This window comes from Oryctolagus cuniculus, chromosome 4, assembly GCF_051225735.1.
Source record: "Oryctolagus cuniculus isolate XC-2025 breed Fujian yellow rabbit chromosome 4, ASM5122573v1, whole genome shotgun sequence".
Lineage (NCBI taxonomy): Eukaryota > Metazoa > Chordata > Mammalia > Lagomorpha > Leporidae > Oryctolagus > Oryctolagus cuniculus.
In genome coordinates this window covers 145,499,305-145,514,110 of record NC_142870.1, presented here as the reverse complement: position 1 = coordinate 145,514,110, position 14,806 = coordinate 145,499,305, and the positions used below count along the sequence as shown (strand labels likewise).

At 43.0% G+C, this 14,806-nt stretch overlaps 1 protein-coding gene across 6 annotated transcripts in view; it reads left to right on the top strand.

The window, feature by feature from the left end:
- PPP2R3A (protein phosphatase 2 regulatory subunit B''alpha) overlaps nucleotides 1-14,806 on the top strand; it is a 210,699-nt gene that overhangs the window by 125,287 nt on the left and 70,606 nt on the right. For all 6 annotated transcript variants that reach the window (XM_051818617.3, XM_051818618.3, XM_070072785.2 and 3 more), the window contains one exon: nucleotides 4,175-4,277. In XM_051818617.3, coding sequence (XP_051674577.1) covers nucleotides 4,175-4,277 — 103 coding nt within the window. The remainder of the gene's footprint in view (nucleotides 1-4,174; nucleotides 4,278-14,806) is intronic.

The window sequence follows — 14,806 nt, the reverse complement described above, 5'->3', positions numbered from 1 at the left end:
TGACACCGAGGTCTGCTCCCATCACAAGTTGCACTTGGACCTGCTCAAAACATAGCCGCAGCCAGAGTGCTTCACGGGCTGACAACAGGGAAATGAATCACCTGTGTTCCTGGGATAGCTAGAGAAAAGCGCGCACGGCTCCAAGAAACATCTCTACCCTTCCCGGCTGTAGGCCTGTGAGGGGAGAGAGACTGCCTGCAAGATTTCTGAGATCCCCTCCAGGCCTTGAGCCCACTGTTCTGCCATTTGCATATGGCTGTCTTTTACCTTTTTAGCAAGTGGTTTCTCCACTGCACTCTCCTGTCCCAAACAAGCCACTTTCTCTTCATTATTTACTCTGGCCAGTCTGTGAATTTCCCCAGACTTTCTGCTTGTCTCCTTTGTGCTTCAGATTCTCACTATGAAACTGACTAAAAACAACCAACAGTGCTCATGCCACAGCCTGATTGCTTTGCTGCTTTGAAATCTCTTCCACCAGATAAACTAGTGCATCCTCTTTAAGTTCAGCCTTCCAGAAAGCCTGGAGGCTTGGCTGCGGTGAAGCCAGGTTCCTTGCCACAGTGTAACAGGGATGTCTGGTTCAGTTCCCAGTGGAAGCCTCATTTCCATTGGAAACCTCATCAACATGGCCTTTTGTCCATGTTTTTGTTAGCATTCTGGTCTGCGGAGCCCTCACCACAATCACCCTTAATGCTCCACTTACTGCATCCTAGGCCTTCTCTTTCCTGCTCCTCAGACTTTCCCAGCCTTTTCTGGTAAACTGACTCCAAAAGCTCCTCTACCTTCATTATGGTGCTAAGTAATGACCCCACTCCTCGGTACCAGTTTTCCGCAGGCAGCTTTTCATTACTCCAACAAAATACCTGAGGTGACTTAACTTTGTTTTAAAACGGTTATGTAGCTCAAAGTTTTGGAGTTCAGGTCCCAGATTGGGCAGCCCCATTGATTTGACCTCTAATGAGGGAGGTAGATGGCAATGGTGGGGAGCTCGTGCAGAGACTCAGATGGTGAGCCAGAAAGCAGAGAGAGAGGCTTCTCCTCATCTCTCCAGAACTACCAAGGGCACATCCCTAGTGGCCTGAGGACCTCACTTGAGACCCACCACCCAAACACCATAAACTGAAGTAAGTTTCCACCCTCTAACTACCATCCAACTTATGATTTGGGGACTTAACATCATGTGTGACTTTGGGAGCCAAATCATATATGAACTATAAGAGGCCTCACTGCCGTTCTGTGGTGGTCATTCCACCCATTTTCTGATCCTAATTAGCAACCCATTAGCACCTGTTACGGGAGGCTTATCTGAAACGTGTTTATTTAACTTCAGGGGCCTTGAGCATGTCAGAGGATGATGAGACTAAACCTAGGGCAGGTGTTTGGTGCAGTGGTTAAGTCACTGTTTGGGACACCTGCATCCCATATCAAAGAGCCTCGCTCAATTCCTGGCACCTCTGCTTCTGATCCAGCTTCCTGATAATGTGCATTCTGTGAGGCAGCAGATAATGGCTCAAGTACTTGGATCCCTGAGACCCACGTGGGAGATGTGGATTGAGTTCTGGGCTCCTGGCTTGAGCCTGGCCCAACCCTTGATGTTGTGGCCACTGTGGGGAGTAAACCAGCAGATGAATGATTTTTCTGTCTCTCTGCCTTTCAAACAAAATGCAAATAAGTAATTGGAAAAAAAAAAAAAAAGCTACACCATAGGAGCTGGTGCTGTGGCATGGTGGGCTAGGCCTCCACCTGCAGTGCCGGCATCCCTTATGGTCACTGGTTCATATCCTGGCTACTCCCCTTCTGATCCAGCTCTCTGCTATGGCCTGGGAAAGCAGTAGAAGATGGCCCAAGTGCTTGGGCCCCTGCATCCACATAGGAGACCCGGAGGAAGCTCCTGGCTCCTGGCTCCTGGCTCTTGGTTTCGGATCAGCCTAGCTCCAGCTGTTGCTGCCATTTGGGGAGTGAACTGGCAGATGGAAGACCTCTCTGTCTGCTTCTGCCTCTGCTTCTGCCTCTCTGTAACTCTGCCTTTCAAATAAATTAATAATTTAAAAAAAAAAAGACCTTCAATGCCCAGCATAGGCATTTAGACTTACGCATGTAAGTGGTAGATGGTAACTGAACATGTTTGACAAAGGAAATTATTTTAGACAGTGTTTTAGAATGATGAATTGCCTACAGTGTAAGGCGGGATGAGCACTGAAGCCTATTAAGAACCTCTTCCCTGCTAACAGTCTTCACATGAAATAGTGAGACCCTGGACTTGACATGAAGTGGAAATAGAAAGGGAGGAACAGTTGTCTAAAACTCCTTAAGACTCCAGTATTCCCCTCCTGTGTCTGGGCACCTAATGGGCCAAGCTAGAAACACGGCCGTTGTCTAGACTACCTCCTTTTACCCCCCACACCTGTCAACTACCATGGCCCTTCACCTCTTCCAAAGGGGGCCCTTTCTCTCTCTCTCACTGCCATTATCCATGCTCAGGCACTCATTGTTTCTTGCTTGGCTTTCTGAAAAAGGCTTCCGAACGTGGCATTATCACATGACAGTTCTTCAGTAGAGTGGGCTGAAACCCAGGCTTGACCTGACGTAAAAGGGCGCTAGCATTGGTCTGCCTGCCCGTATCCAGTCTGATGGAAAGTTGTGTTACTTCTTAGCAGTGCTCCCCCTTCTCTTCCCATCCTGCACATGCTGCTGCCCGGATGTCCCATGCATCACGCACCAGGCATTTGTCCACGCTGCACTCCCTACTGTACCATTCTTCCCCCAACTTTGCTTTCCAGGGAATCTCACTGGCCTGCTGAGTCCTTCCCTGACAGCCTGTGCTCATTATTCCTGTCCTGGCTGTCCCCCAGTAGCACAGTGCTGGGACGGCTCTCTCACCAGAATGTAAGCTCCTGGCAGGGCAGAAAACCGTGCCTTATGAGGGAGTTTCAAAAAGTTCATGGAAGGTGTACATGGTCTTGTAATTGCATTTTTCCATGAACTTTTTGAAAGCTCCTCTTAGTTTCTTTGTATTCCAAGCATCTTCAAAGCCAGACACAATACCTTCCACACAGCATTCAGTGATTAAGGAAGAAAATTTAGAACCTTATTAGATATGAAGAAAAATAGAAGAGAAAACGACTTTTAATTTTTGAGCCCAGACAACTCAAGTTGGTACCACCATTAACAAATAAATGTCAAGATAAAGGACTGACTTCAAAAAAATGGTTTAAAATTTGGTTTTCAGTATTTCAACTTTAATATCCATGTATAGTCTCCAGGTGGGAACGTCCAGCAAAAAGTTGGAGGAAAGGAATTCTGGACTCTTAGAAGACTTAATGGAGCATTCATTTTTTTTAAGCCTGTTCCTTCAGTCTAAATTCAAACGCCCCTTATCAGGGTGGCACTGAGTGTGTCTGCCAACCTGGGCATGCACAATGTATTATCCTGTGTGGGACACGGAGTCCATCTGATGCATCCCCTCCTGGCTGGTGCCTACCTCGGATCCCACATGTCCTTTGCTAACCTGAATGGACGTTTTCTATCCAGTGTATTTTAATACATACTTCACCTACATTAGTTCAGCTGACTCTGGTCTCAGCCTCAAATACAGTTTAAAAAGTAATATGCCATCTTGTTATTGAGCTTTTATGAGATGCCCTTTTCACAAAATCAAGAGTATAGAAAATTCCATTTTTAAATTTTTTGAAAAGATTTATTTATTTATTTGAAAGGCAGAGTGAGTGAGAGGGAGGGGCAGAGATTGAGGAAAAGTGGGGGTTGTGAGGGAAAGAGTTTCCAGCTACTGATTCACTAAATGCCTGCAACAGCCAGGGCTGGGCAAGGCCAAACCAGGAACCCAGAAATCCGTCTGGATCCCTATATGGATGGCAGGAAACCCCAGTACGTGGGCCATCGTGTTCTGCCCTCATGGCTGCATTAGCAGGAAGGATTGAAGTGGAGGAGCTGGGACTCAGACTGGGCACTCTGATATGGGATGCGAGTGTCTCAAGCAGTGGTTGAACCCACTGTGTCACAACACCTTTCTCTCCCTTTGCTTCATCTGTCTAAAAAGACCATATGGTTCTTGAACTAAATAGCCTTCAGACCAGACTGAAATTAGCAATGGTTGGGGTTGCAGTCCTTGTTTTCCATAGCAGCCCCTCTTCATGAGCCCTTGTTTCTTTTGTAGGTTGCTGAGTAACCATCACGATGATGCATCTAAGTTCATCAGCCTTCTTGCAAAGCCCAGCTGCAGCTCTCTGGAACAGGAGGATTTCATCCCTTTGCTTCAGGTAACTTCCGTCTCCTTTGGAAAATGATTCCACTTTTGGAGCTTCAGAGGCTTTTAAGAAACTTGCTACTATAACATGTCAATTGAGCTACACTGATCTAAGGTTAGAAGCCTAGAAGAGAAGTTTTCTCATTTGTCTTAGCAATAAAACCCTTTTGTTAAGTGAGATCTAAAAGAGAGTCTTTAGTATAAAATAGATAAACGGGACCACTCCGACTTCCCATGCCACCCACAGTAATAACTGAAGCACTTTCTGAAGCGCTGGAAATTCAAGCAGATAACTTGGAGAATGCCAACACAGAACGTGGCTAAGAACCTGGTAGGAAGCGAAAAGGCTGTAGAAGCATCACAGCCACAACTCTGGGACTAAGCAGAGTCCTAAAATGCTTGGTTTCTGGTTTTTCAACCCAGGATTTAGTGGAAACAGAACATTAGAATAGGAAAAAAGGGAGAGGGGATAACTGGAATCCAAGCACGCTGAGATCCGCAGAGGCCATTGCTACCGGACTATAAATGAAGTCAGGAGAGTGAGAAAAGCTAAGAGGAAAAAAGACCAGAAGTTGTGAAAGTTGTCTGAGTAATTGAAGGGCAGTAGCCTCCAGTTCAGCAGATTCCAGCCGAGAGCGGTAATTCCTACATTAGCATAGACTCTTTCCTTACCGATCAGAACACTCACTCATGCGGAACAGCTTTCGCTGATGCAACCAGACAAATGAAACAACAGTGTGCTTCCCAGTTTTCCTTTTCTATTTGTGCAACTTAAACTCTATGTGGTGAGCTCATCATTGTTCTACTTACAGAAAAGATAAGTCTCAGGTCTGATAGATACAAGCTTTTTGATTTTCTGTTACTATTTGAGTTCCTGACTTTGGCCCTGATGCACCAGGCTGGAGGGGAATTTTAACCTCATACCTTCCTGAGAGTCCTGCGGTTCTGAGGCTTTACGCAGCACCAGGATAGGGCCGGGGTTACTGCTGAGACTTCAGCCACTCCTGGCCAGAAGATCCTTCCAGATCTGGGCGATCTTTGTCGCTTCTGTGCTGTGTGTCAGGCTCTGGCATCTTTGGTAAAGAAACCCAGGGCCCATCTTCCTATAAGGACCACTCAGCTGTTTTCTCTTCAGACTTAGCTGCCTCCCTGGGAGTGTTGCCAGGCAGCCGGGTCCCATTACCCTTGTTTGCCACAGACTTCTCTTTCTTGTTTCTGACACACAAAATCCTCCCCTTGTCAGGCCCCTTTGTACTTCCTGTCTCTCTACCCTCAGATCTCCTGCACTGTATTGGTTACTTCACTCCCAACTGGTGCAGGCTCCGTGCTGATCTCTTCAGGGCAGGAAAAAGAAGTGGCTTAGAAACCTTGGTGGCTTTTGTGACACCCTGTGCATCGCAGGTTTGAATGCAGGGTCCACCAGCTTTCGGCCTACGTGGCCTAGCTGACCACCTTTGAGGTGAAAACTGCCAGTGAGGGGCCAACGCTGTGGCATAATGGGCTAAGCCTCTGCCTGCGGCACCGGCATCCCATATGGGTGCTAGCTGTAGCTCCAGCTGCTCCTCTTCTAATCCAGCTCTCTACTACAGCCTAAGAAAGCGTTAGAAGATGGCCCAAGTGCTTGGGCCCCTGTACTTACATGGGAGACCTAGAAGAGGCTCCTGGCTCCTGGCTTTGGATCAGCCCAGTTCCGGCTGTTGCAGCCATTTGGGGAGTGAACCAGTGGATGGAAGACATTTTCTCACAGTCTCTCCCTTTCTCTGTAACTCTACCACTCAAATAAATATATAAAATCTTACCAAAAGACTGTGAGCAGAATAAACCTTTTCTCTTTATAAAGTTAGTTTTCTCGGGAATTTCATTATGGAGACAAAAAGCTAATTAACGTAAAGGGAACCTGAGTGAAGGTTATTTTCTGTTTTTCTGAGATTTTAAAGCATATTCTTTGAAAAATAACTACAATATTAATAAAGATTATACAAAACAACTACACAATAAGAAAAATATTTTCTTAAAAAGATTTATTTTATTTATTTGAAAGGCAGAGTCACACAGAGAGAGAGACAGAGAGAGACAGAGAGGTCTTCCATATGCTGATTCACTCCCCAGATGGTGACAACAGTTGGAGATGGGCCGATCCAAAGCCAAGAGTCAATTCTAGGTCTCCCACATGAAGGCAGGGAGCTGAATTGGAAGTGGAGCAGCCAGGACTTGAACCAACACCTATATGGGGATGCCAGCACTGCAGACAGTAGCTTAACCAGCTACATCACAGCACTGGCCCCTAGAGAAATATTTGTCACACTGTATATGGAATCAACCTAAACTGGATTAAAAACTTAAATGTAAGATCTGAAACTGTAAAACTATTAGACGGATAAAAAGAACAGCCCTATGAACATTGGTATGGAAAATATTTTTATATATATATGAGCCTAAAAGCATATGCAACAAAAGCAAAAATATGGGATTACATAAAACTAAAAAGATGCGGCACAGCCAAGGAACCAACCACTGGAGTACAGAGACAACCTAAGGAATGGGAAAAAGATATCTGCAAACCATCTATGTGATAAAGAGAAAATACAAAATAAACAAGGAACTCAAACAACCCAGTAGTAACAGATAACTTTATTTATAAAATGGGCAAAGGATCTGAGTAGTCATTTTTCAAAAAAGACAGATGAATGACCAACAGGTATATTTAAATGCTCAGCACCATTAATCAGAAATGCAAATGAAAGTCACAGATAACACGTCACCTACTAGGATGGCTTCTGTCAAAAAAGTGGAGTGTGGAGAGAAGGGACCCTTATAAACCATTGGTGAGGATGTAAGCTGGCACCGCCATCATGGAAAACATCAGGAAGGTTCCTCAAAAAAATTAGAACTATGAGGTAGAATTGTGATACAGCAGGTTAAGCTACCACTTGGAACCCTTGGATTCCCACATAAGCACTGGTACGAGTCCCAGCTGCTCTGCTTCCAACCCAGTTCCCTGCTAATGCATCTGGGAAGGGAGAAAATGGCCCAGGGACTTGGGTCCCTGCCACCTACATGGGAGACCCAGATGGAGTTCCATAAGCCTGGCCCAACCTTGGCCCTGGCAGCCATCTGGGGAGTAGACCAGCAGGTGGAAGATCTGTCTGTCTCTCTGCCTCTCCCTCACTTTCTATAACTCGGACTTTCAAAATAAATAAATCAATCTTTAAAAAAATAAAATAATAAAAGGAAAAGCAGCCTGATCTCAAAGCCAGGGATATGCTCCTTTGAATGCTCCTAGGGGCATGGTGCAGGACCCATGAGAAATAGAATTTATTCTTTGTAGGAGGCCGCTGCAAAAAGTTCATGGAAAATGGAATTAAAAATAAGTTTATTTTGGCACAAAAAATGCTAAAATTCATGCATTTTTCATAATGTGCATTTTCCATGAATTTTTGAGGGCCTCATATACATGGATTTCAGAGTTTTTTACACTAAAATAAATTTGTTTTTCCATTCTGTCTCATGAATTTTTAAGGAATCCAAGTATACTATCAGCAATTAACCTATCAGGAATATTTAGATAGCTAAAATATTATAAAGACTTTTAGTTTATAATATCTAAAGTGAAATGATAGGTAAACTGTGGAAAATTTTATTATGGTTACAGAACAGTGTTAAACAACCTCCATAATGTAAAAGTCAAGATACTGCTAACAAAATGTGAAGAACAATGAGAAGAAAAGATAAAATAATAATTATGGCGCTATTATTATTCTATATAAATGTAAGTCAAAACACTAAGATGAATGGAATGAAAATTCAATGTATGAATCCTTTATTTTAGTTTACAAAGATAACCAAGAAAAAACAAAAACAACCCCAAATATTAGGGTAGGGGAATACAATGAGACAGTGTAAGTAATCTAAAGCCTCCTCTTCATAACAAAGACTCAGGATATTTTCTAATGTTGGTAAAGCAGTAGAGAAACATTTTTATAATATGGATTTAATTACCATTGAGTTTATGTTTAATTATAGCGATAACCAACAAGTCCTAAAAGTGTAAATGATCAGCAAAAGTGAGGTGTAAAGGTGGCCTTATTGGGTAGATTAGAAGACTGTTTCTCTTCATGGATACTTTTATAGTTATGTACAGTCAGCCACAGCTTGAAAATATTAAATGAAGAGTTCCAGAAATAATTCACAAGTTTTAGATTACATGACAGTCTGAGTAGCAGGAGGGAGTCTTTCCTCTGTCCCTCCTGGACACAAATCATCTCTTCTTCCAAACATGTCCACATTTTATGTACTACCACCTGTTAATGGTCAGCTCGGTTATCTGGTGGGCGGTTATGGCATCACACGGTTGGGTTCAGGTGACCATCATGAAGTAGCCTAACCTACATCGCAATGCCTGTGTCATGCACCTCACTTCATCACACAGGCATCGTTTCATCTTATGTGGTCACAAGAGTGTGTACAGTACAGTGAGGTATTCTGAGAGAGACTGCAGTACAGTATTTTGTTAAAATTGTTCTGTTTTGTTATTAGTTATTATTAATCTCTTACTGTGCCTCATTTATAAATTAAACTTTACCATAGTTATATATGTGGAATCTTGAAAAAGTTAATGGGAAATGTATATTATGAAAATACTAGTATAGATTTTTAAATTTTTTGCACCAAAATAAACATACTCTGATATGCTATGGCATATCTGAACAGAATCTAGTTTGAAGCACGAGGAAGGATAAACCATCAGTTAGCAAAGAGCCCCCATCACAGCAACATGCATTCTAAAATTGAGGCAACAGACATCAAATTTACCGTGAAACTTGGTCATTGATGCTTTGTGAAAAGTTATGGAGATCTGGCACTGTGCACAGCGGGTTAAGCCATCTCTTGTGATGCCAGCATCCCATATCACAGCGCCAATTTGAGTCCTGGCTGCCCACTTCCCATCCTGCTCCCTGCTAACGCACCTGGGAAGGCAGCATAAGATGGCCCAATTACTTGGGCCCCTGGAACACATGTGGGAGACTGGAATGGAGTTCTTGGTTCCTGGCTTTGGCCTGGCACTGACCTGGCTGTTAGCTATTTGGGGAGTGAACCAGCAGATGGAAGATCTCTGCCTCTCCTTTTCCCTTTGTCATTTCCCTCTGCCTTTCAAACAAACAAATTATTAAAGAAAAAGAAAAGTTTGTGGGGATAGTGCCTCCAAAGAAATCAGCAGTTTACAAATGGATAACTTGCTTTAAGAAGCAGTGAGAAGGGGCCGGCGCTGTAGTGTAGCCGCTAAAGCTGCCACCTGCAACACTGCCTTCCCATATGGGTGGTGGTTCAAGCTGCTCTACTTGTGATCCAACTCCCTGTTAATGGCCTGGGAAAAGCAGGAGAGGATGGCCCAAGTGTTTGGGCCCCTGCTACTCACATGTGAGACCTAATGAAGCTTCTGGCCCCTGGCTTTAGCCTGGCCTAACCCTGGCCATTGCAGCCATCTGGAGAGTGAATCAATGATGGAAGATTCATTCTCATTCTCTCTCTCCCTCCCCCCTCCCTGTGTGTGTGTATATGCGTATCTCCCCCTCTCTCTGTAACTCTTTCAAATAAATAAATAAACCTTTTTTAAAATTTTCAAAAAGAGAGAAACCCTTCTCTTAAAAAAAAAATCCAGAGCTGACTCAGATGTTGAAATTAGCCAGCAAGTACATTAAAATGTCATAATTGATTTCCATATACCCAAAAGGTTGAGTGGAGACATGGAAGATAAACTTTTTAAAAGACCCGAATTGAACTTACAGAGATGAAGGCAGAGGTGTCACAGGTGAAAAATACCCCAATCAGATTAACAGCAGGTTGAATATTGCAAATGAAATTATTAGAAAACTTGAAGACTCAGCAATAGAGTCCAAAATGAGACACAGAGACCCAAAAGAAAATGTGTAAGAGCATCATAAGCAGTGGAACAACTTCAAGCACCCTAACATATGTGTTACGGAGAGGGTATTGTATAATAAAAAAAATCTATCAAGTTTGTAAACTGGGTTCCTAGGAAAGACCTAAATTCTTGAAGTTTTCCAAATTATAAGAGTGTCTTTGTTTTTCATGGTGGGTCCTGGGACCACGTCTGAGTTTATATTAATGAAGTAAGTCATGGTGGTCAGTTTGAGGAGGGAGCTAGTAGTGCCAGAATGTGACAAGACGTTGGGGAGCTTAGCCAGGTGATGGGGACAGAGGCTAGGGTGAGGACATTGGGGCTGAGATTGAGTTAATCAGTTATGCCTGCGTCGTGAAACCTCACCAACAACTCTGAGCACTGACGCTGGCTTGAGCGTCCCTTGTTAGTCAGGTGCATAATGTGCTTGGAAGGTGAACAGATGAACGGAGAAAGAAACCACGGTGTATCTACACACAGTGGACTGTTACTCAGCCTGTCATGTGCTATGGTGTGGATGAACCTTCTGAACATTACGATCAGTGAAATAAACCCAGGCACAGAAATACAAATACTGCATGATTCTGCTATGAGAGGGATCTAAGGAATCAAGCTTCTCAAAACAGAAATAGGCTTTGGTTGCCAGGAACTAGGGGGGGCAGAGGGGCATTTGTTTGGTGGGTCTGCAGCTGTCCGTCATGCAGGATCAGGCAGCGTGGGAGTCTCTAAGGATGTGCTGCACAACAGTGTGTGTGTAGTTGACAATATTACACTGTAGGGGTGGGCGCTGTGGTGCAGCGGGTTAAAGCCCTGGCCTGCAACACCAGCATCCCATATGGCTGCTGGTTCAAGTCCCGACTGCTCCACTTTCAATCCAGCTCTCTGCTATGGCCTGGGAAAGCAGCAGAGGATGGCCCAAGTCCTCGGGCCCCTGCTGCAGGGTCTTGGCTTCAGATGGGTGCAGCTCCAGCTATTGCCACCATTTGGGGAGTGAACCAATGGGTGGAAGATATCTCTCTCTCTCTCTCTCTCTCTCCCCTCTCTCCCCTCTCTCCCTTTCTTTCTCCCTCTCCCTCTCTCTGTAACTTTCTTTCAAATACATAAAATGGATCTTTTAAAAAAAATTATACTGTATACTTGGAAATTGTTGGAAAGGTGAATTGTATGTTTGCTGCTTTTTCCCACAATAAAAGGAAAAGAACTGGGTGGCTCTGCTTGTATTGGTATCAGACAAAGGTAGTTTTTGGAGAAGATATTGCTAGGAAATGATAAAGGGATCAAATTTACCAAGAGGACAAAGCAATTCTGAATGTTATGTACCTAATAACAGATCTTCAAAATGTGTGAAGCAAAATCTGATAGACTGATATGAATCCACTGTTAACAACTGTAGATGTCCATACACTGCTCCCAATAATGAACAAGTGGAGAAAAAAGTACATATAACACTTGAATAACTCTGTCAACAACCTGACCTTATTTCCATTCATATTATATGTGATCCAACAATAGCAGAATATCCTTTCCTTTTACACGTACACAGAATGTTTTCTGATACAGACCCTGTTCAGAACCATAAGACAAATCTCAATAAATTTAGAAGTACAAGGGTACCTCAAAAAGTTCATAGAAATGGATTAAAAGATAAATGATGTAAAAATTCTAAATTCATGGATATAAGGAAAATATGTATTATGAGAAAACACGTTTCAAAAAAATATTGCACTGAAATAAACTTTTAATTCCATTTTGCATAAACTTCCTAAAGTCCCCTTGTACTTGTCATATGTTTTCTCTGACCATAATGGAATTAAATTAGGAATATAATCTCTCATCTATGAAAAATTCCCAAATATTTGGTAACTTCCAAATGATCCATGGATCAGAGAAGAAATAAAAAGTTAGGAATATTTTGAATTAAATGAAAAGGAAAACATAATATAGCTACATTTTTATAATACTACTAAAGCTGTATTTAATTAGTACACCTGCTATGGAAAACAGTGTTTTAAGAGATTTCTTAAGCTACAAAAAGAGTTGCTATATGATCTAGCAATCTCACTACTTGGTATATGCCCAAAACACTTGAACACCATGAATCAAAGAGACACCTGCATCACCATGTTCATAGCAGCACTGCTTATCATGGCCAAAATTTGGAATCAACCAAGGTGTCCATCATCAGATGAATGGACAAAGAAAACGTGGCATATACACCGTGGACTTTTATTCACCTTTCAAAAAGAGTGAAATTCTGCGACTTGTAGCAAAATGGACGCAACAAGAGGACATCATGCTGAGTGAAATAAGCCGGACCCAAGGCCAGCGCCGCGGCTCACTAGGCTAATCCTCCGCCTTGCGGCGCCGGCACACCGGGTTCTAGTCCCGGTTGCTCCTCTTCCAGGCCAGCTCTCTGCTGTGGCCAGGGAGTGCAGTGGAGGATGGCCCAGGTGCTTGGGCCCTGCACCCCATGGGAGACCAGGAAAAGCACCTGGCTCCTGGCTCCTGCCATCGGATCAGTGCGGTGCGCCGGCCATTGGAGGGTGAACCAACGGCAAAAGGAAGACCTTTCTCTCTCTGTCTCTCTCTCTCACTGTCCACTCTGCCTGTCCAAAAAAAAAAAAAAAAAACCGGACCCAGAAAGACAAATATCACATGTCCTCCCTTGTATGTGGAAGCTAAAATTTAAAAAAAGGAAAAAGAAAGAAAGGTCTGTGTGTGCCAGTATTGCTGCAGTTACAGTTTTGTAAAACTTGGTTTTACACCTTCGTCAAATCAACGATTAAGCATGTTCTACTACTCTAGTTTTAATGATTTGTGATTACTTTAAAGCTTAGTGTAATGGGTGAAATGGTCATTTTTCCATTCAGTGACAGCCGTTGTCTATATTCCCACTAAATTAGGGTCTTTTTGCTTTTTACTTGTTCAACTTCTCATTCAGTGAAGTGTTAGCCCTTTTGCTATAATGTAAATTTAAAACATGTTATCTCAAAACCTAAAAATAGGGAGAAGGAAGAAAGGAAGGAGGGAGAGAGGGTGAGAGGAAGGAAAGGAGGGAAATATCCTCATGTTCTTAGAACTGTGTCTACAAATCACATGAGTATGTTAAAAACTAATTAAAAATTAAAAGAATACTAAAGTTGTATTTAATAAGTTTAGTAAGCCTACCAAATGTTATCAATATACAAAAATCAGTTGTCTGTGTACTATGAACAGTCAATTAGGAATTGAAATTTTTTTTTTTTTTTTTTTTTTTTTTTTTTTTTTTTTTTTTTTTTTTTTTGTGACAGGCAGAGTGGACAGTGAGAGAGAGAGACAGAGAGAAAGGTCTTCCTTTGCCGTTGGTTCACCCTCCAATGGCCGCCGCGGCTGGCGCGCTGCGGCTGGCGCACCGCGCTGATCCGATGGCAGGAGCCAGGAGCCAGGTGCTTTTCCTGGTCTCCCATGGGGTGCAGGGCCCAAGCACCTGGGCCATCCTCCACTGCACTCCCTGGCCACAGCAGAGGGCTGGCCTGGAAGAGGGGCAACCGGGACAGAATCCGGCGCCCCGACCGGGACTAGAACCCGGTGTGCCGGCGCCGCTAGGCGGAGGATTAGCCTAGTGAGCCGCGGCGCCGGCCCAGGAATTGAAAATTTTAATGATGTCATTTATAATACTACTGCAAAACTCTAGCTATTTGCAGATAATGCTGACAAAAGTTGTATAAGCACTGTACACTGAAAACTGCCAGACATGACTGAAAAAAACTGATTTATGTGACTGAAGAGATTGCGTCTCGTCTATGAGAGAGAAGACTTGATATTGTTAGGAATTCTACATGAGTTCTGACTCTGAGAACCATAGTACAGTTTCATATATTCTCCTTTCAAGAAATAATTAATTAAAACTGTCCAGATCCTATGGGAATGAAATCCAAAACAGAATGTAAACAGTGACAGATGAACTGAACTTTATTACAATGAACACAACTGCACTGGAGAAAATAGAGAAAGAAATGGAAAGAGATAAACTGAGTAACTTTTGGGAAGTAGCGTTTGACAAGGCAGTGAAGTTGTGTGTCACTGGTGTAATTCTTTTACCTAACCAGGATTGAACAAATAAAGACACTGTCGATAGTGAGAGCCAGATTTCTTACTGTCAGGAACAAAAAAGTTGAAAGAAAAAGAGGAAGGGTAGATGGAACTCGTGATGGTGAGTTGAAATCGGTTAACTATGAGGTGACATGGTTTTATATATACACAGATGCAGAAACAAATGTCCACATGTGCTTGTTTCCTGCTTCTGCCCAAGGGGGCCTGAAAGCAGTGAGCCCTCAGCAGTCATGAGGACCTGTAGCACTTAGATTTGGTTTGTAAATGCTGTTCTCCAATACAGTGAACCAGGGCTGGGATGAGGAAAGTGAAAGTTGGAGTTTCAGCTTGTCAAAGTTAGATCAATTTTCTTCTGTATATAAAGATAATCAAAAATGAATCTTAATGAAGAATGGGATGGGAGAGGGAGTAGGAGATGGGATTGGAGGGGTGGTTATGAGGGGAAGAACCACCGTAATCCCAAAAGTTGTACTTTCAAAATTTACATTTATCAAATAAAAGTTTTCTATTAAAAAATTAGATCAATGTGA